Source organism: Lagopus muta, chromosome 17, assembly GCF_023343835.1.
Source record: "Lagopus muta isolate bLagMut1 chromosome 17, bLagMut1 primary, whole genome shotgun sequence".
Lineage (NCBI taxonomy): Eukaryota > Metazoa > Chordata > Aves > Galliformes > Phasianidae > Lagopus > Lagopus muta.
Genome location: NC_064449.1, coordinates 11,282,868 through 11,307,123, shown reverse-complemented (window position 1 = coordinate 11,307,123; position 24,256 = coordinate 11,282,868). Strand labels below are relative to the sequence as shown.

Sequence of the window (24,256 nt, the reverse complement as noted above, 5' to 3'; positions counted from 1 at the left end):
GCACCCCGCCCTCAGTCTGACAGTACAACACTGATGTATTCCTCTTCTCTTCTAGGAATGAGAACTTGGCATCCAGCAAGAAGGTAAGCAGCTTATTTAGTTATAACAAATTCCTCATCCGTTCCAAAAAGTTTTTCCTAGAGATCGTTTCAATCTGAAATTGAAGTCAGTCTCAACTAATTTCTCATGCAAAGGATTCTGCTCAAGTGTTTCTTTTTTGTTTTGTTTCAATTTAATACCTTATGTACATGCAGAATATAATGACTTACTCTTTGGTCTCCTTGGCTAAGGAGAATTCATTGTGTATTTTTGCTTTGCCCCACTGTTTTGAGGAGTTCATTTCACCTACCAAAATGATTACATGTCCAAAGTCCAACTCCTTACAACTGTTACACATACTGGATAAATTGAAGCCATACTATCTCAAATATATGTTTCTGTGACAACAAAGTGTTTGGTAGGATTGTAACTGTAGATGGAACTGAGAAATATTTTATAGTTGAGCAAATAAAACAACCAATCTTCCCCTGCTGCCTCCTTCCCTCACCATTCTTAAACCCACTGCAAACTGTGTATAACCATTATTTGATCTTTTCCTACAGCATCCATAGGAGCCTGTTGAAGCAGCCACCTGAAGCACGGTTCTCTGAGCACTTTCAACCTGTAGCCTTGTGTGCCTCATCTCTGGATCACTGCTGCCTTTGGGCTTTCTCCTGGCCCTGAGTCAATCTGCTCGCTGTTAAACGTTCTCCCATCTGTTTTTGGCTCCACGCTGGATTTCTGCTGGGCCCTGAAAGCAGTGAATAGTTGTGAAGGAAAGTGATGCAACTGAAGCAGAATACAATTTGAAGAGCCCTCCATGTGGAGTTGCTGAATACTGGAAGCCTCCCTTCAGCATTCGTGGTTCCTTAGTTACTTCAGTGCCCTGGTATGCAGAGCTGGCCTCCTTGGCTCTGGTTTTGTCTCAGGTTTTTTTTCACTCCTCTTTGCTCAGACCTGTCGTTCCTCCTCAGCTGCTCTTCTTCCTCCCTGCCTCAGGTGCCATCTCCCTTCTGTGCAAAAAACCTGACTTTTAAATCACAGTTGCACTTTTTGCATTTCAGTGTTAAATTTCATTTTATTTTTAATGCAATCACATTGCATATCTTTTCTGGGGTCACAGAAGCATGTTTGGTGTGTTTCAGTGGTCACTGCCAGGTTCTTCTCCAAACAGAACTGAAACCAATATGTTGCTCTCTGTACTAGACTCTTCCTAGCAGCCATGTTTATGCAGCTCCTCATAAAATGGATCCCTGGCTAGGATTTTTGAACAGCTCAATCACTGAAAAAATGGCATTTTGAACAAGCTAGAGCTATTTAAAAAAAAATTGGGATAATATATGATGAAAAGTTTGGGTCTGAAGAAATATCAGTGACAACACCCTTCCAAAATTTAGGTCCAAAATGTTGTCAACATGAGTATCACAATTACGAAGTTACTGGCATTTAATTGAACAAGGAGTTTTTTGGGTTTTTTTAATACTAGAAAAATTTTTGACAAAGTTTGAAAGTCGTGTTCAGAACAGTCATCCAAAATGGTACAATTTTGGTTAATTTGCATGAAACAGAGGGCAAGTTCTTTGTTTTGGAATTGTCAAGCAGCAAGTTTGGGGCAATTTGATCCTGAATAAGAAAATGAATGTTAGAGCACAGCTGTCCAGACAACATGAGTAAAAACCATCCTCTGCTCTCACTGTCACTGGTACAAACTGCAGTCCTGGTACGTCAGTGTCAGTAGCCATCCTCTTCCTGCCACGCTCCCTTGGTGGGGGTGCAGAAGCCCTAGTTGGTGTGCCACCTGCAGTGCCTTCTGCTGTGCTGGGAGCTCTACAGACTTTAGTAGTGTTAAAGTGAAAAGGAAAATGTGCTTCATCTGGGCTATTCTGCATTACAGTGTTAGCAGCTGCATTTTCAGTATTTTGCAGATTTGGCTACATGCTTTGTTGCTGCAGCTGCTGGCACCAAACAAAAAAGATAAGCATATATTAAGGCAGGGAAACAATTGTTGCTTCTGCTCCATTACACTGGAACACATGATTAAAGTACCAATAGCTGCTTTGTCTGAGAAACTCCCTGCTTGAATGTTTTCCAAATCATAAAACGAGACCAAAGATCTATAATCTCGTGTCACAACTCATAAATCCAGATCTCCTCTTGTCCTTCTACTCTGGATGGATGGCTTGTAGAGGAAACTGTGGTGGTTTGGTTAAGTCTGCATTTCAGCAGTCAGTCCTCTTAGGTCAGACATGTAAGAAATATCTGTAATTGAGCAATTTGGCAGTACTTAAATCACATTTTCCCCTTTGAGAGTTGGAAATGTCCATGTATCAGTGAGACTCACAATCCACATACCTCTGCCCTTGTTGAATTAGACAAGGTATCGCTTGCTGTTACATCGCAACTCCTGCTGCAAGATAAGAACAAGTTGTTACCTTGATGTAATAAAGGAAAACAGCTTGATGTTTTTATAAAAGCATATATCTTTTTAGTATACTTTTCTAGAGTAAAACAAGGCTCCTGACTGCTCATTATAAGAAATAAAGCTGAACACATTTTGAAATGAGTCTTCTGAAAGCAGAATTTGGCAAATGGGCAGCAGTGGGAGATTTTAAACTGATGTCTGATGCCCTCTGTAAAGCAAAGCAAATGATTGCTGTTTGCTAAAAATGTGTTAGCGTTGGATGCTTCTGGTACAGATGAGCAAATGAAATTTAAATGGCTGTCTGACAATCAGCAAACTTTGCCTTCTGATTGAGCCTACAAATGCTATAGCATAGGCCTCCAGGCAGAAGCTTGAGGCGCTGCTTTTTTTGATGACCACATGATTTAAGACTTTCAGAAAGTAATTTTGCTTGCAGTAGACAAGCGTGATGAGAAGAGGTAAAACCCTGAATAAGGAGTTAAGATCAGTTCCCGCACGTTCCATTCCAGCATGGTGCATCCTTTGGTTGCCACAGTACTTGTTTGAGCATCCTGGGGAAGTGGCTGTCTGTCACAAAGCAGGGGTTGCACCTCCGTAGGAAGGACCAAACGTAGCTGTAGCTGTCACCTTTTGCATGGCCCTTGGTAGGCAGAGGCAGAAGCAGGAAAGTGGGCCTCAAGTGAAGCTGCTCCTGGATCAAAAATGCCCCCACTGTCTTTACTACAGTACTACTGTAGCACCATGAAAAACAGAAACACTGTTTTCTGGCAGTACTTTCTGCAGCCTCTTTTACTCTTGCGTTCCTCTGTTCTTTCTGTCCTGTATGCTGCTTCTTTGCTGCTCTCTTCTACATTCAGTCACTCCTTATTTCACTTATTATTCCTTTATACACTTAATCCAAGGTTGTCTGTTTTAACAACTCTTTTTCCTTTACTCCCTGGGAAACACCTGCATTCTTCTTGTTCTCTTCCCAGGGCTTTTTTATATGGCATCACCAGCTCATTTTAGTGGGCTGTGAGCCTCCCCATGCTGCCAGCCAAGCAAGGCCCTGTGAGCAGCAGGCTGGTCAGCCTCACCTGCGTGTTTCCCCTCTGGGATGTTTGTGGTGGCTGCTGCCAGGCTCAGTGCAGCATGTCCCAGTTTCTGTGCACGTGCTGGGGTCACAAGAAGGGCTGGCATAGAAAGCAATCTGGCGTCTTCCGCAGCTCTACTTGTTATTTTGTTTTCCCTCATGAAGGAATATAAGAATCCATTTCAGGAAAATTAACCCATGTGGAACCATTTTTTTAACATCTTTGGAGGAATACAGGATAGCATTTTTCTTGCAAATCTATCTGGTCCGCTTCAGGAAGCTGCACGGACTCAGCTGGGGCTGATTGGCAGCTGTCAGCCACTGGTTATACATGTTCAGTGTTTTCTTAGGCAGGATGAGCTGCCGGCTGCAGCTCTCTGGGATGTAGCAGGAGGCAGGGCAGCATTTTCATTTAATTGCTTGTGGAGATAGCTGCAGGATTGTGGTGTCAAAATATTGCTAGGTCTCCAGGGATTTCTTGTCATTTTGTTGCCACAATAAGGTCATAGTTGTCACAGTGGCTTAGTGCAGCCACAGAGTATGTGTACGATTATTTATGCAACCTGAGAATGTAGTGCAGTAATAAAATGCAGTGTTGATGTGTCTGTGATTCTCATTCATTTGCGTCTTCTAACGCTTCTTTTGTCCTCTGCAGTATTATTTAAATGCTTATTTCTCATGTTGGAGATTTATGAAGATGTTATATTCTATCAGAGCAGCTGATTTTTGCAGTATCTGAAACATGATTCTGCTTGTGGGTTTGTGTCTCTCAGCCATCTTTATTACCTAGACATTTCAGTTTGATGAATCCATATTTATAAGGAATTTGTTCCACAGTAGATCTGCCATTGCACTGTTAATACCAACATGACAAGCAGCCTGCAAACGAGGTGTCAAGCACATCTAGGCAGTTTCCACTTGAGTTTTCTCCGCTGTCCTGAAGACCAGTCTGTGTTGTGGAGCATTTGCAAAGTGATGTGAACGCAGTGCAGAGGTACTGATGAATTGCAGGAGAGCAAACATTGGAGATAAAAATGGGGTTGCTTGGTCTCCACCCCTTGCCAGAGCAGAACCAAAGCTGGCTTTGCTTGAGAACTGAAGGGTTTCTGCCTTTCTGTGTCACAGGAGATCCTGTTCAGGTTTGTGTTTTCTACATGCGTAATGTTAGCCTTTAGCAGGAGTGGATTTTTTTCAGCAGAAATGAGCTTAGTTGCTTAACGTGCAAAAAATCCTTTGTCTCTATTGTAGTTTTGAAGGCCCTTTACCCACACTATAATCTTTGTGTCTTTCCTCTTGTCTCCTGAGAGATGGTGCAGTTCAAGCATCAGGGTTGAATCAGAAGAGCTCTTATCCTGTGAACAATATGAACAATGCTCCAATTACTCTCTTGCCTGTGTGCAAAAGATTAGACCATGAACTCTTAGCTGAAAACACCCCTGGCAGGTTGCTAACATGCGCAGGCTTGCTGGCCCAAGCAGAATTGCTTACATTAGTAAAAATGTCAATGTGAACTTGCTGTACCACTTACCAAAGTCATAGCACTGCAACCATTGCAGGGCATGGCTGGAGTAGCTTTCCTGATGCTTCTTTGTGGTTTTATTGTTTGCATTTGTCATGGCTTCAGTGCATCTCACTTGAACCTTCATTTTTTTTGTTCATCTGTTATGACATATTTGAGAAATTCATGATTCTATGATTCTGTAAGTTGCTGATTTTTCTCCCAGAACTTTAACTGCAGATCTTTTGGAGGTGTTGCAGAACAGAGATGAAATCTGAGCTCGTGGAACTAATCTGTAAAAACAGGAGTTAATCTAATGCCAATCTGCTGATCCATATAAACCATGCATGTGCAGTATTTTGTTGTCTATATCCACAAGAGGAAGCAAACATGCAAAAAAGATGAAGCCCAAATGTATGATGGCTGCAATCAGCCACCGCAGCTGCAAAGAATTTCCCAAGAAAGATGAACATGATAATCACAGTCCAGCACATTAACCTGTATGTTAATAAATGGATGTGCACAAAGCTAGCCTCTCTGATAAGGGAGAGATGGAGCTGAAAAACATCCCTGGAAATCTGGAGGACTTTTAAGGTGAATAGGAGAAGGAAGAGAAAAATGTGCTTTCCGGGCTGCAATGAAAGATGGCTTTGGAGGAGGTGTGCGTGCCAGGAGCCTGAGGCAGGAAGCAGAAGGTAGAGAATGCAACGTCTTTGAACACTGGCAAATCTCCTGGCTGTGCTTATGGTCTGACAGCATCTCCTCACTGACTGCATCAACACAAGGGTTATTCATCACTTCTGTAGCTTCATCACATTAGGTAAAGCTCTATCCATGCGCATTTTTCTATCCATGCGCATTTTTGCCTGCCTGGGGAGCTGAAGAACAGCTTCGTACAATGACTTCATCGGGAAAGTGCACAAACACGCGTGTCATTCTCTGTTCAGATTATGTAATTTATGTCTCAGCACCACTTTTGTGTTTGTCTGCCGCAACCATTTTTTACCCTGAGTTGTTGATTTCAGAGGCTGCTGTTTTGCTATCTGTCATCAGAGGTTTGGACAAAGATTTCTTCTGATCAAAATATTTGTCTTTGCAACACTCTCAGTGAGACATCCCTGGGTGTGCATCCTTTGATGCAGTTTAGGAATGGCTGGAAGTAATAACACACATACAGTTGGAGGGGTTTTCATACAGTGTGCTTTGGGAAGCTGTGGTATCTTTAGCAGCTTTGCCATCACACTTGTTAGGAGGCAGCCAAATACAACACAGAGCTGTTTCTTTCTAAAGGTGTTTTATAAGAAGCATAGTTCACACTGATCCACTGCTTCCACATTTGATGAGTAGACCATCAGCAACCAAACCAAAATAAGGGATCAGAGCATTAGAATCTTTGGACTTGCATTTCTTCACTAAATGTCGTTGTGTGCAGATCTCATTGGTGGTTTTGCTGGTGATGGTTGTGACGTTGGTCATTCACATGATCTGCCACAGGTGGTAGCATTTGGGAGCAGGGAGGACCAGTCAGCACTTATGCTATGAAGGTTCTATGAATATACTTAGATATAAAGTGATGATATTTTGTGGTTGAACTGAAGAATGTATGGAAAGAGCGGCGGGATCCATTTGCAGATAACATAAAAAGCAGATCCTCCTGCTTAAGGTACAGAGTTTCTGCCGTTTCCTTTAACAAGCTATGCACACGATGATAAAAGATTGTTTAGAAATATGTTCTGATTTGACCATGCTTATGAGTGTCTTGTTTTAGCTGAGTAGATTTCTGTATCTGAATTTCCCTAAGAGAAACAGGGATTCTAAGCAGAGTTTAACTGAAACTTTAACATTCAACGTTTATAAAAATGGACATTGTGTAGCTGATCACAGAAACTAAACTTTATGCTAGAGTGCAGGTACCAGAGACTAACCAGATAACTAACACAGTCTCCTATGCAAATATTCATAGTGGAAAAGCTATTAATCCCTTTCCAAAGGGCCAGTGCAAATCTTTCAATGGCACAAAGCCTTCTTTTGTGGGAGCAGGTGCTTAGCAACCTCTGAAGATTGATACATGCAAATACCTTGAAATCAAATTTTCTAACTCTTCTAAATTTGCTGTAAATTCTATGTGCTGTGAAAGTAGCAGTTTATTACATGGCACATGAGCAGAAATTGTGGACAGTCATCTCAGTATGGAGCAGGACTGCATCAGCTTTAAGCTGGGGTATAACGAAGCTGTAACTGATGGTTTCCAGGTCTTCTTGCCAAGCTGCCCATTTTGATCAGTCATAGCAAGAGACCCTCATTGTATAAAAATTCTTTTGTTGAAGACAGCAGACAGGTTCTGTTCTGTCCTCAGAGACAGTGGCGTGGTGCCAGCAGCAGCAGCCAGCGATCCTAAGTGTTGTGTTTAATCACAAGATTAATTTTTCTTTTTATTGTCTTTTCCTTTCAATATCACCAAGTATGACATGTTGTAAAACAGTAACACCAGTTGAACAAGGGCTGGCTAGCATCTCTGAGCCCCTGGCTATGTTGATAGCAAAAAGGAACATTTGGCTTGATGCACTGCCAATAGAGACTCCCAAGAAACTGGAGTAGGAAAACACACTTGTCAATGGATGGGCCATGCGCCTGCTGAAAGGGAAGCAAGAGGCACCTGGGTGTAAGATCTGCAGTTAGGGATCACTTTCTTTATTTCTTACATGTTTCCAATGCTGACTGTTTCAACAGCGTGTCAGATACCTGAGTTTTCAGGTGCTGGATCCAATCTGTTAATGGTCTGTGGTTCTCTTAGATGTCATTTATTTTAGTCCAGGCTGGCTGTATGCAAGTTAGTTTATAAAAGGAGATGGCAGTTGATCCAGATCAAGTTAAAGACATGTACTCATCTTTCTGAACACGGTGACTGCAAGAGGATGTGCTTTGCACTGAATCATGTAAGAAAAATTACAGTTGTTTTTTTTTTTCCAAAGGATGACGATCGATTCAGACCGTCTACAGCTGTGACTGGGTGAGCATCCAAGTATTCTCTGCCATGATGCAGAAATGTGATCGTAGGTAGGAGGATTTGTAGGGAAGAAAAATATCAGCAAACAACTATTTTTATTCATCTTTGTTGAAGGGAGTGCTGGCAGTGTTTGTATGGCAGTTTGGTCTGGATGTAAGAACTGATCATTCTGCTTGGCAGGGTCGGGTATGCGAACTTCCAGAACCTGCTGTTTGAGGGATTATTAATTATATTGAAACTTCAGATATGATCTCCTCTATCTACAGTGTATCCTGTAAGCTATGAATCTTATATACTTTAAGGTCACCACTGCTAAAGACAAATGGTGGAACTTTACAGTATATGGGGGAAGATAAGTGTACCCTCAAGGCAGTATTTCTTTAGATTAAGATTTGTTTGTGAGTTGGAATAGTTTTACTGGTATCTTCATCTCAGAGGTACAGATCTGTGTGTGCTCTTTTTAGCCGAAGTTGCATTTTGTCAGCTTTTCAGTCAGTAGAAGGGGCAAGCAATTATCGGTCAATCTACACTCTGAATAATGTGTCTGCTAAAACATCAAGAACCATTGCATGGCACAGCTTGATGCTGGTGCTGGTTTGTCAGGCTGAATTCCCTTGAAAACAGTTTCAGGTTGCTGTCTTGGCTTGCAGTTGGCTTTAATATCCATTTTACAGGGGTTGCTTCTGTCATTATTATCTTCTGCTAAAGATACTTCTGCAGTGAAACTGTTCTATGGTTGATACTCTTGAGAAAAGATTGCAGGAACTCAAGAGTAAAATGCACAAGTGCTTCTGGTGCACTGTGCTGCCATGGTTGTATGTCACTTTTCAAACACACGGTGTGGCAGCTCCCAGGGAAGCAGCCTTGTATGTCTCAAGGATTGCAATGCAAACGTGACACTTCTTCCCTCCTCCCTGTGCTTGCAGACCTGGGAGGGGTGGGACTGGACATGGTTATGCATTTATGTAAATATAAGGTATTGAATAGAGATTGCAGGAAGAAACTGTAAGCAAACAGCTGTCTTTGCAAATTTAGTATCTGTAGCAAAGTTCAAATGCCTTGTTGTTTAGAGTATTATTTGCCTTGGGCACTGGCATAGACAGTCACATTGGCTTAGGCAGTCCTGTTGGCTGAAAAGAATTCCCTCACTGCCTTTTCCACACAAGAGATGATTAAGTAGATAACAGCAACAGTTGACTTTTGTGATCTGGCCTTGACATGTGTCCCAAACACCTTCTTCAGTGTCCAGCTCAATTCTTTTCCACGGCTGCAGTGCTCCACCCCTGATTTACCATCACTGCCACTTATGCCCCTCAGGGGCTTCACCCTCAGCTCGCTTTAAAAGATTCCTGTTGGTTAGCATGTGCATTCTTTATACATGGGGAATGTTTCTTATCCATCAATAGCGTGCAGAGTCTTCTGGAGCTACTAGACAGCTCCACTGAAGGAGAAAAGTTCAAAGCAAAAGTTATGTGAATTATGTGAGGATGTCTATTTGATATCCACGAGCCCAAAACCTTGCTTGACACACTTACTGGTTTCTGAACAGAATTTATCAGCTGTCCCAGAGCTGCTCTGCAGAAGTGGCTGCAGGGCAGGTGGTGCTGGTGACCCACCTGGAGTGAGGGGAGGTGGTGAGGAATCTTCCACAGAGCAGAAAGCGTGCAGCAGTTTAGTAGAAGGGTTGCTTCAGTGACTGAAATGAAAATAATTCCGTGTATTTAGCTAAATAGCTGACAGGATCTGCACTGCAGATACAGGAAGGTTCTTTCAGCACAATGTAGCAGTGATAACTGATTGACTAAAGCATGACAGTACAGAAACTGAAAATGGAGGGAAGGTACAGTGCTGTTTCTTTGCCTTTCAGCGAATACACTGAGAATGCTATCATTACTGAAAGAAAAAAAGAAAAAAGAATAGTAAAATATGCCTTTTCTATTCAATGGGGGAAAAAAATGGTCATTGGAAAATTCAGAAATTTCCCAAACTCAAAATTTGCCAGAGAAATCATGAGCAAATGAATGTCATTTCTGATAAAGCCAGTAGATCCAGATGCAGCTCTTATCTTGCCCGTTTGCCTGTGTCAGTTCCTGTGCAGTCACGCTGCGGTTGCAGTGGATGTGAGGGCAGATGCAGCTCTGTGTGATAACGCCTGCATGCGCCACAAGGTGCAGCCTTACAGGTAGCGTCCAGCATAGAAACAAATGGCAGGCAAGAATTAAAAAATGCTCTGTTTTTTTGTTCAGCCAACAAATTTGCTACGTTCTGATACTCGAACAGTAAATGTCCTTGTCAAACAGAGATCGTAGAACAAATCCTGCTTTTCTCTGCCTGCAAACCAGCGTAGCTCAGTCACTGATTCCTGAATGCTTGGGGCTGTACTTGGGGGCTCAGGCTGGTTGAGGACTACTGGCACGGCCACAGCGGGATGGCATCGCCACGCAGTGTGCCTTTGTGGGACAGCTGCAAATCATTTATTCTGCTGCCTGAGTCACAGTTTAGGAACCCTTAATCCAAAACGAATGCTGTAAATCGTCCCCTGTGGACCCAGCGAAGTCAACCGAGCTGAAGACAGATGGGAAATTACAGCAATTTGCAAGAGAGATGTTTCAGAATGGTTCTGCCTTTTGTGATCTGTGCTCAGGGCGGGAGGCTGAGATTTTGCAGTGTTGCAGGCTGCTCAGTGCTGTGTGCTGTGTGTGCACGGTGGGCTGGAGGAAACACCAGTCACGAGTCCTCAAGCCCCTCTCTGCAGGCTTTCTTCTGTTTGAATGGAGCTGAGCACTTTAAGTTGTTTGTCTCTGGCTGTGCTGTTGTGTGTGAGCAACACAAGATGATACCTTATCTGAACAACTCCATGCCTGCGTGTTTGTGAACGCGTGCTTAGAATCGAGTCGAACTCGTAGGAAACAAAATCCTGGTGGAAGTGCATCTGTTTTTCCCAGCCCTCTGCTCGGCCCTCCTGGTGGGGCAGCACTGCTGGCAGCACAGCCGCAGCCTGCAGAGATGGGGGCTGCCCTGCGCCCAGCCTGAGTGCTGCAGGGCTGCATGGCTGCGGGCAGGGCGCTGCCTGGGCAGACTCAGGGCTGTTTCTGGAGCCCTTGCAATGCTCTGCGTTCACATTGACCCCGTGTTGTGCTGCCAGTGGTGAAGTTCATGGCAAGGTTCTGCTTTCTTGACATCTGTTGCTGTTCAACGTGAGAATACTTCTTTTTCTCTTCAGCTGTGTGCGCTGTGTCTTTAGGATAACCATCTCATTATCTCAGGCCTTTTTTTTCCATGACATTCACAGAATGTCCTTGAGAAACGAAAGCCATGGTTATGTGAATTAGAGAGAAGCAGGAAACACTGAAGGAGGTGCTGCATATCAATTACCAGAGACCAGGGGCAGATTTATTTCCTCATCTGGTACAACCTAGCACTTCTTCTTTTCTTTTTAGTAACCTTCTGAAGGAGGGCTGTTTTCTGTATAGCCTTTGCAAATGGTGAGTTTTGCAATTGAGAAATACTAACAAGTCTTAAGTGTCTCCTGACTCAGTGAAGAGGGAAGCTTCTGTTCCTGGCTGGAAGGGGCACAATCAGACCTCAGCCTCCTGGTGGCCCTGATGGGACTGGGGGCTGCCTGCAGCCCTGGGGAGGGGGACAACGGAGCAGCACCCACTTCGTGCTTTAAAGAGGTAATAGAGGGCTGAAGTGCCTGTGTGGGCAGCGCTTTGTTTTGGGAGAAAAAGAGAGAATCCAAACAATTTCAAAAATGGAAGTAAGTAATGCGAAAAGTAAGCAGTGGCTGCTCCCCTGTGATCTGCAGCTCCACGCTTCCCCTGGCCTGTCTGCTATTGAAGAGGAATGTCAAAGTATCCCAGATCTGTCTGCATTCTCTGGTGTAAGCCAGACCCACTTTGCTTGTGGCATGGGATTTTCAGGAAATACTGGAAGGAGAGAAAAAAAGAGGAGGAATAAGGGGTTAACACAGAACAGCTCAAGCAGTTCATTATTTCCATTCTGCTGTGTTAGCTGTTCAGCAAGAAGTAAATGTTCATATTTTCCTGAAGAGTAAAATGATGTATCCTACTCTTTAAATTAAATCAAGGGACAAATCAAACAAACAAAAAAACCCAAGTGGATGAACTTGAACAAAGTTCTGGAATAAGAGTGTTTTTTTTAAAGTACACATAGAAATGCCATTGCCATTGGAAGTGGTGGAAGAACTCCACAGACACAACATCATCCCACAGTTCAGATCTGTATCCAAACCTCTGGCTTGTCAGTTTGGCCTGGAAATTTCTCAACAGTTAAATCATAAGATGCTTGATGCTTCTCATTCTGGTCCCAGCTGGGAATCTGGAAAGTATAATGCTTAAGCTGAGTATTCACTTTGATTCTTGGAAATAGGAACAACTTTTTTGGTTTTTTTTAAATCTCTTTTTTTTTTTTCCTGAATTGATCTGCCTGTAGCATATTGTTAGCAGATGGTGACACATATGCCATTTGCATACTCTTCTATTTTGGTACAAGAGCTGCTAATTGTCCTGTTTTGGCTCAGGAGTATATTAAGTGTATTAAGTGTCTCTAATGCATCTCAGGTAATTATAATCCTGACTTGTGTTGCTGAATTATGGCAACGTAGTTGGAAGATTTTTGATGCATTCAGCTCCAGTGCACAATTACACCTCTTCTGATAACTCTGTGGTTCTTTCTAACAAACATCCCCCCATATCACAAACCCATAGACTTTTAGTGAAATCTGAGCTATTAACAAGCAAAATGACAAAACAGCTACCCAGTGTCTGCTGCAGTATATGAACAAGGTGCTCTCTGTCTTTGGGAGGTAGTGGGGTGTAGGGTAGAACAAATAATGCACAAATTATTTTCACATCCATGGCTGCCACTGAGGTTCCCCACCTCAGTGCACTTCAGAATGCATTGACAAGAAATAAATCTGTACTCCAGGTTGAATCCCATTTTCCTGTCTCTGTAATCAAGATTATATCTCTCAGGATGTTTTCCAAGCCAAGTAATTTTGTTTTCTGTCAACCTGAATTGAATACCTGTGCACCAAACCAAATATTGGAAGACTCCCTTTATGCCTTTCCCATGCTGCCAGGAACATTTAGATCTAAGATGCTGCTGCTGTGTTTCATCACTTAGATAAAAAGCCAGTTAATACGATAGTCATTATGTGTTTTAGTTTTTCATTGCTCCTCCAAAGCATTTTTATCTTTGCCAGGTGTTATAATAAGGTTTTACCTGCAGGAGAAGCTGCTTCCAGAAGCCTGCCCTAATGCTGTTAGGTGAGCAGGGGCATTGCTGTGTGTGTAGACAGGAGAAGCTCAGGACTCAGGCTTGGCTTGTGCTGCTAAAGCTGGAAACATGTAATCTAAGCTGAGGGACACCGTTGTTTAATTGTGAAGAGTCTGATTCTGCTTCTGTCTTAGTGGCACTCTGGTTGCTGATTCAGAAGTCCTGAGGGATGTCCTGCATGCAGCAGCAGTAGCACCATGGGCTTTTGCTACATGAAGACTCGTATTTTCCTGCTGAGCCTCTCAATCTGCTGCAGGATAGCGGGAGGGAGACAAGAAGAAGCAGAGCCTGAAAGTTACTTAGTGATTTTTTGGGAGACTCAAGGAAGGAGAACAGCTCTATATAAAGAGAAGATAGGCTTCTAATAGAGAGGTGCAGAAAAAGGCTGTTCAAACACTGCTGCTCCCTGCCCAAAACTAGAAAGTAGAGTAGAGATGATGGAAAGGGTAAAGATGATGAGAACGGCTGATGTTTCATGTTTCTTCATCTTGGTGAATGCAGTTGGAAGAATGCGTTTTATTTTGTAACAGTTCCACTGCAGTGAGCAATGTCGCTTTGTTTCGTACTGATATTGAATCCTTGGTTTTGGTTTTAACCTTTGCTTTTTTGGTTTTAACACACATCTCTTTCTTTCAATATAATCCTGTATGTTTGCTTACTGGCTTGTGTGTCCCACCACCCTCTGCTGGAAGGAACAAGGATTTTTCAGCTGTGGCTTTGTGCCCCAGGCAGCTCGAGTCCTGCAGCAGAAGCGGGCTGTATGCTGGTGTGGGAGAGGCCCAGTTCTGCCCTGCTGTTACTGGCATCCATCCAGCAGAGAGAAGAGCGGTGTGTTGGGGTTTGGTGTATAAAATGCTGTTTAGTTTCAGGACAAGGCACGGCCGGGTGAGATGGTGAGCATAGGGTCTGTGATAGCAGGGTGCTGAACTAGATGACTTGTCCTATTCTGTTTTGTTACCTTGACCACCGTTGTTAGGTCTGTAGATTTGAGGATGAATAGTGTTGCCAAAATAGACTGACTCACTGATGGTTCTCCTCTCATGTCCTGCCTGGAAAGGTGGCTGGTACCAGCTGCTGGCTTGGGAAGGGGTAAACACCCCAAAGCAGGTAGCCAGAGGGAGCTTTCTTCCTCAGAATGGTTTCTTTTCTGGACGAAAGCATAGAGCTTGTCTGTCATGTTTATTTTCTTACATCTCTGCCCAAGTTATTTTTTTCTTAAATTCTTCCTATCTTGAGGCCGCTTTATACCAACCATGTAAATACTCTTTTTCAGTGTAAAATGTCTTGCTCCCAGCTCACATTTCCATAAAACTGCTTTGGGAGGGTATCCCAGAGTGAAGTTACAGATGAGATTCTAAGATAGGCTTTTGTTTTATTATTATGTGTCTGTTCGTGTATCTGATATATGAGAATGTTTATGCTCTTCATCTTCTTTATCTCTTTGCTGTAGAGATACCTCTATGTCTTTGTTTTGTTCATCTCTTCTGTAGAATATGAAGTCTCTAAACTTTCTAGTTCATACAGGGAAACCTTTCAATACATGCTGTAATTCTGTCACAGTGTCCAGAACTTTTCAGATGAGATCTCAGACAAGGACTGTCTTCCTTCCCCGCACAGGCAAGCAGTTGTGCAGATGAAAGAACTTGCAGCACAGCTCTGAAACATGTTATTCAGTCATGGACAGGTACTGTTTCCAGATTTCAAAGGCAGTATATGATCCAGACAAGACTGCAAGAGCTTCTGGTCTTAATTAGCTGTACGTTTCCTGAACAGCTCTCTCAAGTCATGGCAGAAACGTAACGGCCTCGCAGGATTTTTGTTCTCCTCCTTTGTACAAGGCTCTCTAATGGCCCCAGCATTGGAAAGAGCAGCTTTGTGCTGTAAAGTCACTTTGGATTTGTACATTGTAAGAACGTGTCCAGACTGCTGGGTCCATCTGTCTCTGCTGAGATCATTGTATGGCTTCTGGACTTGAAGATGATGGTGTTATGGTTGTCCCTATGGTCATGTCACTCAGTGTTGGCTATTGGTATTGTTCCTATTCCGTATTTCTTCCTCATCAGTTCACATGACAGTAATGTCTTTTCTTAGATATTCAGAGACACTTAAAAAGGGAGAAAAGGAACATGCTCCAGAGCTTTCAAGTAGCTTTGTGGAAAAGGTAGAGTATATTTTATTTTGGGAGTATAGCCCAGATAAGACTTCTTACCAAGAACCATTATATCTCAAGTTGAATTTTTAATTGATTTAGCTCCTCTGATCTGTACTTTGCCAGACATGAACCACTCACCTTTGGACTGAGTCCAGGGTGTAATGGAAAGTTAGCTGAAACCTCATCAGCTTTTGTTAAACCTGAGTGAATTTCAGCCCAGCACATTTCTTGTGAATAATTAAACAGTTAAGCAGCTGATGGATTTGAACCTGTGGCTTCACTCAGCCATATTTCACAAGGAATGGGCTCATAGTGTTTTTTATGGGTCTTCTTTTGGCTTCCTGCGATGGATAACTGCATCATCTGGCAACCCAGAGTGGATGTTTTTCCATCTCCCACTCATTACCAGCATGAGCTGCTCCATGTGGCACTCCTCTCATCAGTTTCTGCTTCTCAGTGGTAAAGTCTCCAGTATTTATTTCTCTTTTTCCCCTTTTTATGTAACATTCTGAGTTGTTATCCTTTACTTTAATATCACTTTCTATCAGTACAACTGCTGTAGTCACAGCGAGGGTGTAGTGCTATGGCAACAGTGTATTAGCTGCAGTCTTGCCAATGAGTAAGACACAGCACAGCAATCAGATGATTTATCAAAATCTGCTGTGGCAGAACTGAGCAGTGAGCTGGTGGCCTGAGCTATCCCACAGCCTGCCCATCTCTTTCCTGTTGGTTATGATACTCAGATACGTTCTCTGCTGACAGTTTCCAGCGATGCCATTTTAGCCCTGACTGACTTAGCACCTTGCAAAATATTTTTAGATGTGCAATAATCTCCCAGCTATCTTTGGCAGTGAGCAACAATGGAAAGCAAGCATTTTTTTTCTGTGACTTTTCCACAAAGGTACTTTCTGTGATTTCAGGGAAGGAGAGAACATATAAATGGAAGAAAATAAAAAGAACACTCCTGGAACGGAGCGCATGAGAGATGTGTCAGATTTCCACTGCTGAAGGCTGCGAGCGCTGCCCTCCACCACGGGGTGCCCTGAGCTCCAGCTGTGGTCGCAGGGTGCAGCCATGCACCTCTGTCCCACGTACACAGCTGCAATGGGCACTGCAGCACCGTACGTTTGTTAAGCCTTTGCCCAGATGTGGCAGTGATAAGAAATCCCTTACACAGATTTTACATATACGAATGTGTAGATGCTCCTTGCCGTCAGGGTTTGGCCAGAAGCTCCTAGAGAGGTATCGAGCAGCGGCAGGCTGCTGCAGATGTAAGGACTCAGAAAGTTTTCAGTGAGACTGGTACTAGTGCTTAGACAAATTATGTTTGCCTGTTGCCCCCTCATACCTAATTAGTCTCCAGTTCTACTTGCATGCAGTGAATCAGTGAGTTTGTATTACTGTTGTCACTACCCTAATAGTACAGGAAGGTGATTTGAGTTAAAAGGTGCTTTATTTTTCATGCTATCAGCCCGTGCCTTGTGATTCGAGTGGACATTGTTTTGTTGCATACCAGCATACTGAAGTCATTTATCAGGTGCTGCTGAACAGTTAAATGAGCACTCCTTAGAGTCTTCTTATTAGGTGTGAGTATCCCAAGTTTGGATGTCTGTATGCTTGAGGTTCCCACATCTTCCTCATCCCCTACCAAGGCAGATCATACCATCGCTCTGCTATGAAGAGGAGACCTTAGACTCCTGCTGCACATTCTGCTCCATGCCTCTGGCTGCTCAGGAGCACCCAGTAAAAGAGCAGAAAGGGTTATTTGTTGTTTAATTTAGCAAGGAAGGCAGTTGATGATGCATGAATTGGTCTGACACCTATCAAGTTCTGTGATCTTATTTGTTAATCTTTTTAACTTTCTGTTTTATTAGGGTAGGGTTTCAAGAGCAAATAGGATAAATGAGATTAAGTCTGCCACCCCAAATTACTCTCCTCTGAGTTACGAGCAGATTCACTCTGTTGAAGAAGTATAATTATGAGGAAAATGCTGCCTGTGTAATTGTGTGCTTCGTTCAGAAGAACTTGAGATCCGTAATTATCCGCAATGTGCCAGGGCAGCACATGCTGGCACTTCATTTCAGCCGTAAACAAAACCATGGAAGGTTTCTGTCCTGCATGCTTATGGAAGTAGCGCAAAGCAGCATGGCTGGAATCGCACTGTTATCCATCAGGGCTCCTGGTTCCATTGTGGGATCTAAATTAACTTAGAGCATCGGCAGTGCAGTGCCTTTGAGAAGTGCTGGTGTGGTTACCTGGACGGTGGTTGTTGGTGGCGGGGTGAGGAGCACCGCCTGTGTGGAGCAGCGTGTCTTTGGAGCCGTAGATGCACCTGGTGAGGCAGGTGTAGCTGCTGGGACACAGGCAAGTCCCTGCACACCCCGTGCTGCTCCCTTCACTTAGCTTTTTCATGGGCTTTTCCTTTGAGTTCTGCAATGACTGCAGTTCTGCAGCTGATCATAAAGTGCAAGGGCTGTTTCTTTGGCTGTGTGATTCCATGGTGAGATGAGTTGGTGACACAAAGACCACAGCCTGTTGAAACCTTGGATTCGCCAGCAAACTGAAGAAAGCTTTGAATCCGAGTAGCGTTTATCTGAATTCATAACAGCTTCCATTAAGTAAAGCCTATGAAAAGTTCATCTAGGTGTGTCCCAGAGATGAGCGTTATTGCTGCTGGAAGCAGCTCTCCCAGAGGAGGAAATGCACAACGTAGGCTCACTGCAGGGCCTGTCCAGACGTTTCTGCAGAGTGCAGAAGGGCAGATGCCAGTTTTGCCTGATGGGTTAGCAATTAAACCAGCCTGCCAGACGTGGATTACAATTTTTGTTACTTCGGCTAAAACTGTGTGTGCATTAGATGAGAAGGATAGAGAGGATGCATCATGTTTTGTGAGTCCTGTTAGCAGTTTGATTTTCTCTTTCAGACCATTTTGCAGTTATGAGTCAGGACTTGATCTCACATCTGTTTTTATCGAACAGCCCAGTTTACAAATGAGGCCTCTTCTGACCCATCTAAAATTTTATGTAATATCTAATACTGCATAAACATTCTGGGAAGAAAAAAGGGAAGGATGGTGCGCAGACCTTCTGGCTAGTATGTACAGTGACTCACTCTATCCTTCATTTCAGCTTCCATGAAGTATTTTCACACACAGTGTTTACCCATTAAATGAGCTGTTTAGTTTAGCTTATGGCTCAGGTTTTTCGTAGTATTTTGATGTATTTGTTGGGAACATGACAAAGGGAATAACAAATGGGAACATTAACTCATCCTTACATTAATCATCTGAGGGAGTCTCTCATGTAATCTTTCTGTGAATTAGCAGCTATCTGGAAGAAAAAGTCTCTTGCCTGCTCACAAAGAAATGGGAGAAAATGTGCTGTCCTTCTAATGCTGGCCACAAGAGCACATGTGTTTAACAGTGTCTCTTCAAGGTCGGTAACACCATGCTCAGCTGTTCAAAACAGCACATCAGTAGCACAAGCAGTGCGAATTAGATTTGGGAGAATGTTGGGTGTGCATTGGTGTTTTTTTTTCTCTCTGCAGGCTTCAGGCTGGCAAACAGCCCGATTCAGCTGTAGAGGCAAAATGTGATCCGGAATGCGTGTGTTAATGCTCAGTTTATGTGAATGGTGGCAAGGTGCTGCTGCTGACTGGCTTGAGCAGTTTGCCAGGCTCCCTGCTGGCAGGGCAGGCAGGAACTGAAAGAGAAATAAGATTGCTGTAATGCTTAGCAGTGAGCTTTAGAGAGGCTGTAAATGGCTGAGTGAGTAAACGCTGTGTTTTATTGGACCCGGTTGCCTGTCTTGGTCCAGCCCTCCTCTGCAATGGGAAATGATCTTTGCGGTTAGAGCAACTGTCCTGTAAGTAACAGGCATTTCTCCAAGCTCTTTCCAAAGTCCCCTTGTTTCTCTCCTTGTCTTTTTTGTCCTGCCCAGTTACATGTGCTGAGTGTGCTGTGTCTGTCAGTGTTTTGGAGCAGTACTCTCATGGCAGTTGCCATTCCCTTTCTTTTCAGCATTCCCAGGTTCTGCAGCCACTGGCAGAGCTCATGCTCTGTCCAAATTCCCACCAGGGAGAGGTTTTGCAGTGTTGGTTTTGCTTGTTATTTGGAGTTGGAAACCAGTCAGGAAGATTCTGTGGGATGTGAATGGCTTTTGCATTGTACCTGCTGTGGTGATCAAGGGTGTAAGAATCCTGTTTTGCTTTCTGCCAGATGAGAACTGGGCACTGTCTGTAAGCAGGCAGTGTACACGATAAACAGAAATGCAACAATTGAACGCAGCTTTTACACAGAGAAGCAAAATGCCAGGTTGCAAATAAAGCAATAGGGTTGCAAAGCCCCACAAGCCACGTGAGCAGCTGGAGCTTTCTGTGCTCTGGAACAAAGCGTCTTTACAAAGGGTGGCTGCAGCATACTGAAAATTGCTGAAACTGGCAATTGAAATTTCTAATGTTAAATCGTGAATCTGGCTGAATGGCTGGTGGAGAGTGGATGAGACTACCTTTGTGATGGTGGCGAATGGGAAGAAACTGCTCGATACAGCCAAAAGAGCCCTCACCTGTAACTGTTCTCCTCCACAGGTGCCCCTGGCTGACAAAAGCCATCTCCCCAGCCATCCCGGTGTACAATGGGCTCGTGTTCTTGTTTGTGCTGGCAAACTTCAGCATGGCTACTTTCATGGACCCTGGAGTTTTTCCACGAGGTAACAGAAAACTGATGGACTGATGGATGCCCCTTCCCTCTCTCCCCCCCCCTCCCTTTTTCTTTTCTCTGATAATCTTTCTTGTAGATTTTTAATTTGTTTATGTATTATCTTTTACCCTCAGCTGGCAGTAGAGGTGATATAGTAGGAAGAGCTTCTGAGACTTCCCAGCTTCTGAGCTGGGAGGTGTCAGTTGTCCTTGCACTCGCTGGGGCTGGCAGTTGAGGGTACAGCACTGCACAGCATCCTTCTCCTTTGAGCAGCTCTCCTGACTGATGTGATTCCAGTTGCCATCCCTGTGTCATGCTGGCATGTTGGATTTAAGTTGCTGTCTTCACAATAAGAAGTTGAATGTAGTGGAGGGGAGAGGCTGAACTTTCTGAAACATCTTCATCAAAGCTGACTTTTCTTCCAAAAAGCCTTAAAACAAATGCGTAAGCATTGATTGCTAGAAAAGGCAATGATTAAGTCTTGCTTTAGAGTGTCTAAAAATGTATACCTTTAAAAGATATCCCTGCTTGAATTAGTATGGATGCACAGCTGATTAAATAGGATAAAGATTGCTCTGCTCATGTAATGGGAAACACAGTGGAGCTCTCTCTTTTAACACAACTTAATGAGAGAATTATCACCTAATTTTATCTGTCTTCCAATAATTATTCTCATGCAGTTTGCATCGGAGACTGCTCTAGGCAGTCTTGCCAAACCGGTGGATCTGTGCTCTTTGCAAGGTGTTCTTGCCCAGCTCTGTTCTGTGAATATAAAAGCTATTTTGAATTGCCATTGCACCTGTCAAGAACAAGGCACCTGTCCTGCCAGCTTCCATGAATAGTGAGTGCCAGGTTTCTCCAGGTAGCGGGGCATAATGATGAGCATCTGCTGCCCTTCCCTCCAGCTGAGCCCTGTGAACCTCTGAGCAATTACTGCAGACTCCTGAAAAAGAAATAATTGTGTGCAGAGGCAACATTTAGTCATTTGTGCAGGATGATGTGCATAAAGGTACAATGGGCGGTAGCGAGATTTTAAAAAATGTAAGCACATAGAGCTTTATCTGGTTTCCTGCATTTTTCAGTGCCTCCCTCTCATCAGACATAACCACACTTGAATATGCTGTGAATGTGAGGTCATTGATGGCAGCCCCGCTCTTGGCCTTCGGTAGGAGGAGCACTGAAACAATGTTGTTCAGTTCTGAACATCTCCGTTTGGGAATCTAATATCTTTGTACAGTGTGCTTTCCTCAAAATGGAGTTTGCTGACTTTCTGTGCCCTACTGTGATCAGGACTGAGCATATTGTAAATTCATGCCTTCCTTTAGACTTCTCTCATTTCCTCTTGCCAACAAGCTCTGTAGTTTGGTCTTTGTATTTAAAGGAGAAAAGAATATGGAGATCAAATGGAAACTTTGAAATATTCATAGCATCATTAAGGTTGGGAAAGACTGCTAAGATCATCTAATCCAACCATCAATTAATTCTCATCAGCTTCTTTTAATTCCCAGTTCCTCAGCAAAGGAGTCAGGAGCAAAGCGGAGTGCCCTACAGCTCGCCTTTCTTCCATCCCTTTCTGTTTACTTGTGGCTGCAGGCTTATCTCCCTGTGCTCTGCATGTACTTGGTCTGAAAGGGGTTGGGAGTAGGGAAAGTGCAAGAGAGATGGGAGTCATACTTAAAGAAAATGAGGGGGTAAAAGTGTAGATGTGTGAAGGAAGCAATCTGATAAGGAAAAGATGGGAAAGACTATAAATACCATTGCTGGGAGGAAAGGGGAGCAGATGTTATTTCAGATCACAAGTGTGCATGCTAAAAAAGCTATTGCTACCCCACACCACCCACAGAGCTGCAACCCAAGGAGTTCAGAAACTGTGGGAGTGATTTAAAATGATGTACGATGGATCTGTTTGCTTTCTGCTGTCGAAATTACAGATTTATCTTGGTTTCCAAGCTTTTTAGCACATTCCCGATAGTTACAAATTTACTTTAAAAACAAAATAATAGAAAAGCAATGCAAAAACAGAGTCTTAAGAAATGGCAGGATTCCTTTAAGGAAGCTGCCAAAAATCGTGAGATGTGTTATAAAACCAGGAGATTTGGTTGCGTTTTGTCAGCGGATAACTGAAAGAATCTGAGTGGTAAGGTACCGACCTCTACCAATGGCTTCTTGTGCTCAGATCACCTAGAGCTGGTAATAAGGACATCTCCAGCTGTATCATAGCAGCTTACAGGTTCTCTGGCATGGGGGAAGTAAGCCCCCTTTTTCTTGTATTACTGAACAGGACCTAAATTAACCTCCCGGATCCGTTACCTACTTATGGATTCTTTTTTTTATTTTGCTGGCTCTCTGAATGATCCTGATATGAGCCAGGTCTTGCTCTGTGCAATTGAGCTGCCAGTAATACACTAAAATGATTGAGAAGAAAGGGAAGTCACTGAAATTGAGACTGCCCTGACAAATCTGATTTACAGTCTGAATTGAGTTTGCTGATGTTTCTTGCTGGCTAATTATAAATACCAACTGCAAACTGACTTCCAGTATTTTTTATGTGAATATTCTATGAATACTCTTAGTTGTGTCAGTTCTGCCAGACTGATGTGTTTATACAAGCACATACCACTGCACGTAGGTATGTACAACTTACTGACTTTTTGACTGCATAGTCAGTATTTCTACAAGTGTTTAAATGGTGTGACCACTCTTGTGTCTTGTTTTCCTATGCCCACACATGCATTGCACAGCATGGACTGATTTGAAGCATTGAAGAACCCAAAGATTGTATCAATAGAAGGGCCCCAAGGGATTTGGAGTCTGGCTCCCACTGACTGCCACTGATCGTTTATGAAGGAAAACTGTAGGGAGCAGTGCCAGTACAGCAGTCTGCTTCCATGCACAAACATTAATCCAGAAAATATTCTTGCAAGGTAAATATTGTAGCTGAGCCAGATCCCAGACTCATCTAAGCGAAGGGAAAAGCTCCTTGTGAAGTTGGTGGAAATTGGATCATTTTAGTAGGGCTAACACATTTAGAGAAGATTTAATACAGAACAGCATGACAGTTATTGATGCTCCACCGGGATAATATCATGAATTTCCACCTAATTTGGAGTCTGTCAATGCCAGCTGCACTGCAGTGTTTTACCAGGTGTTAAGTAGAGTTTAACTACTTACGTAGTCTCTGTCGAAAGGAAACAAATAAAGATTACAGGAATCTAGAATAAAAGATGAGCTGTTGTGAACATCCTTCCTTCCTTTTCTTCCCAAGATGCATTCTAGACTGGCTGTTATTTTTTGCATTTATTTTTAAATGGCCTCTTTTTTTAAACAGCAGCACTTGGTTGAGATGATAAGCCATTCACCCACTGGGTTGTCATTAATAAAATGACTGCCATATTGTCCTCCCCATCTTACTAATGGCAAAGAGAGGCTAAATAACTTATCCCAAGGTCACAGAGTGAAAAATTCAGAATGCAGGACTTGATGACTTCCAGTCCTGTGCTCAAATCACTGGATTGTACTGCCTTTGAGAGAAGTGAGATCATCCCAGTTATGTACTGCTACTAAAGTAAGAATATTTGGGGTATGCTATGAAGAAGTGAGCAGGAAAGACGCTATAAGGAAGCAGACACTGGTGCCAGGGCTCATTGCAGGCACACAGATTGCTTCTCACTGTGGCATCAAGCTCCCAGGAGCAAAAGGACTTTGGGATGGTGGTGGACTGGCACTGGAGTGCTGGACAAATTATCGCATGGGGTCATCTGGGTTGGTTTGGAGGTTTGAGCTAACAAAACCTTATTTTAATATCTCTTAATGTAATTTCTTGTGATTTATGTGCTGGTAAGCTAGCATTGAATTAATCTTAAATAGCCTTCTCAACAGGGGCTTGAATGATTTCTTGATTTCTGTCTCCTCTTTGACTCTAGTTTGCGTCTCATCCCATCCATTCTGCCTGTAACTGTTGGCTAAGATAAGACTCAAACACTTCTCTTTGTCCAGGCTCTGGACTGGCTGCCTGGTGCTCCCATGGGAGCTGCCTCGGGTGCAGAAACAAGCCCAGATCACTGATATG

General features: G+C 43.3%; 1 protein-coding gene across 4 annotated transcripts in view; it reads left to right on the top strand.

Moving 5' to 3' along the window:
- ZDHHC8 (zinc finger DHHC-type palmitoyltransferase 8) overlaps positions 1-24,256 on the top strand; it is an 85,154-nt gene that overhangs the window by 44,047 nt on the left and 16,851 nt on the right. For 2 of the 4 annotated variants that reach the window (XM_048963950.1, XM_048963949.1), the window contains exon 2: positions 20,076-20,197. In XM_048963950.1, the coding sequence (XP_048819907.1) occupies positions 20,076-20,197 (122 nt within the window). Of the gene's footprint in view, positions 1-55; positions 84-541; positions 929-20,075; positions 20,198-24,256 lie in introns of those variants that run through there. The other 2 variants (XM_048963951.1, XM_048963952.1) reach the window with 2 other exon arrangements.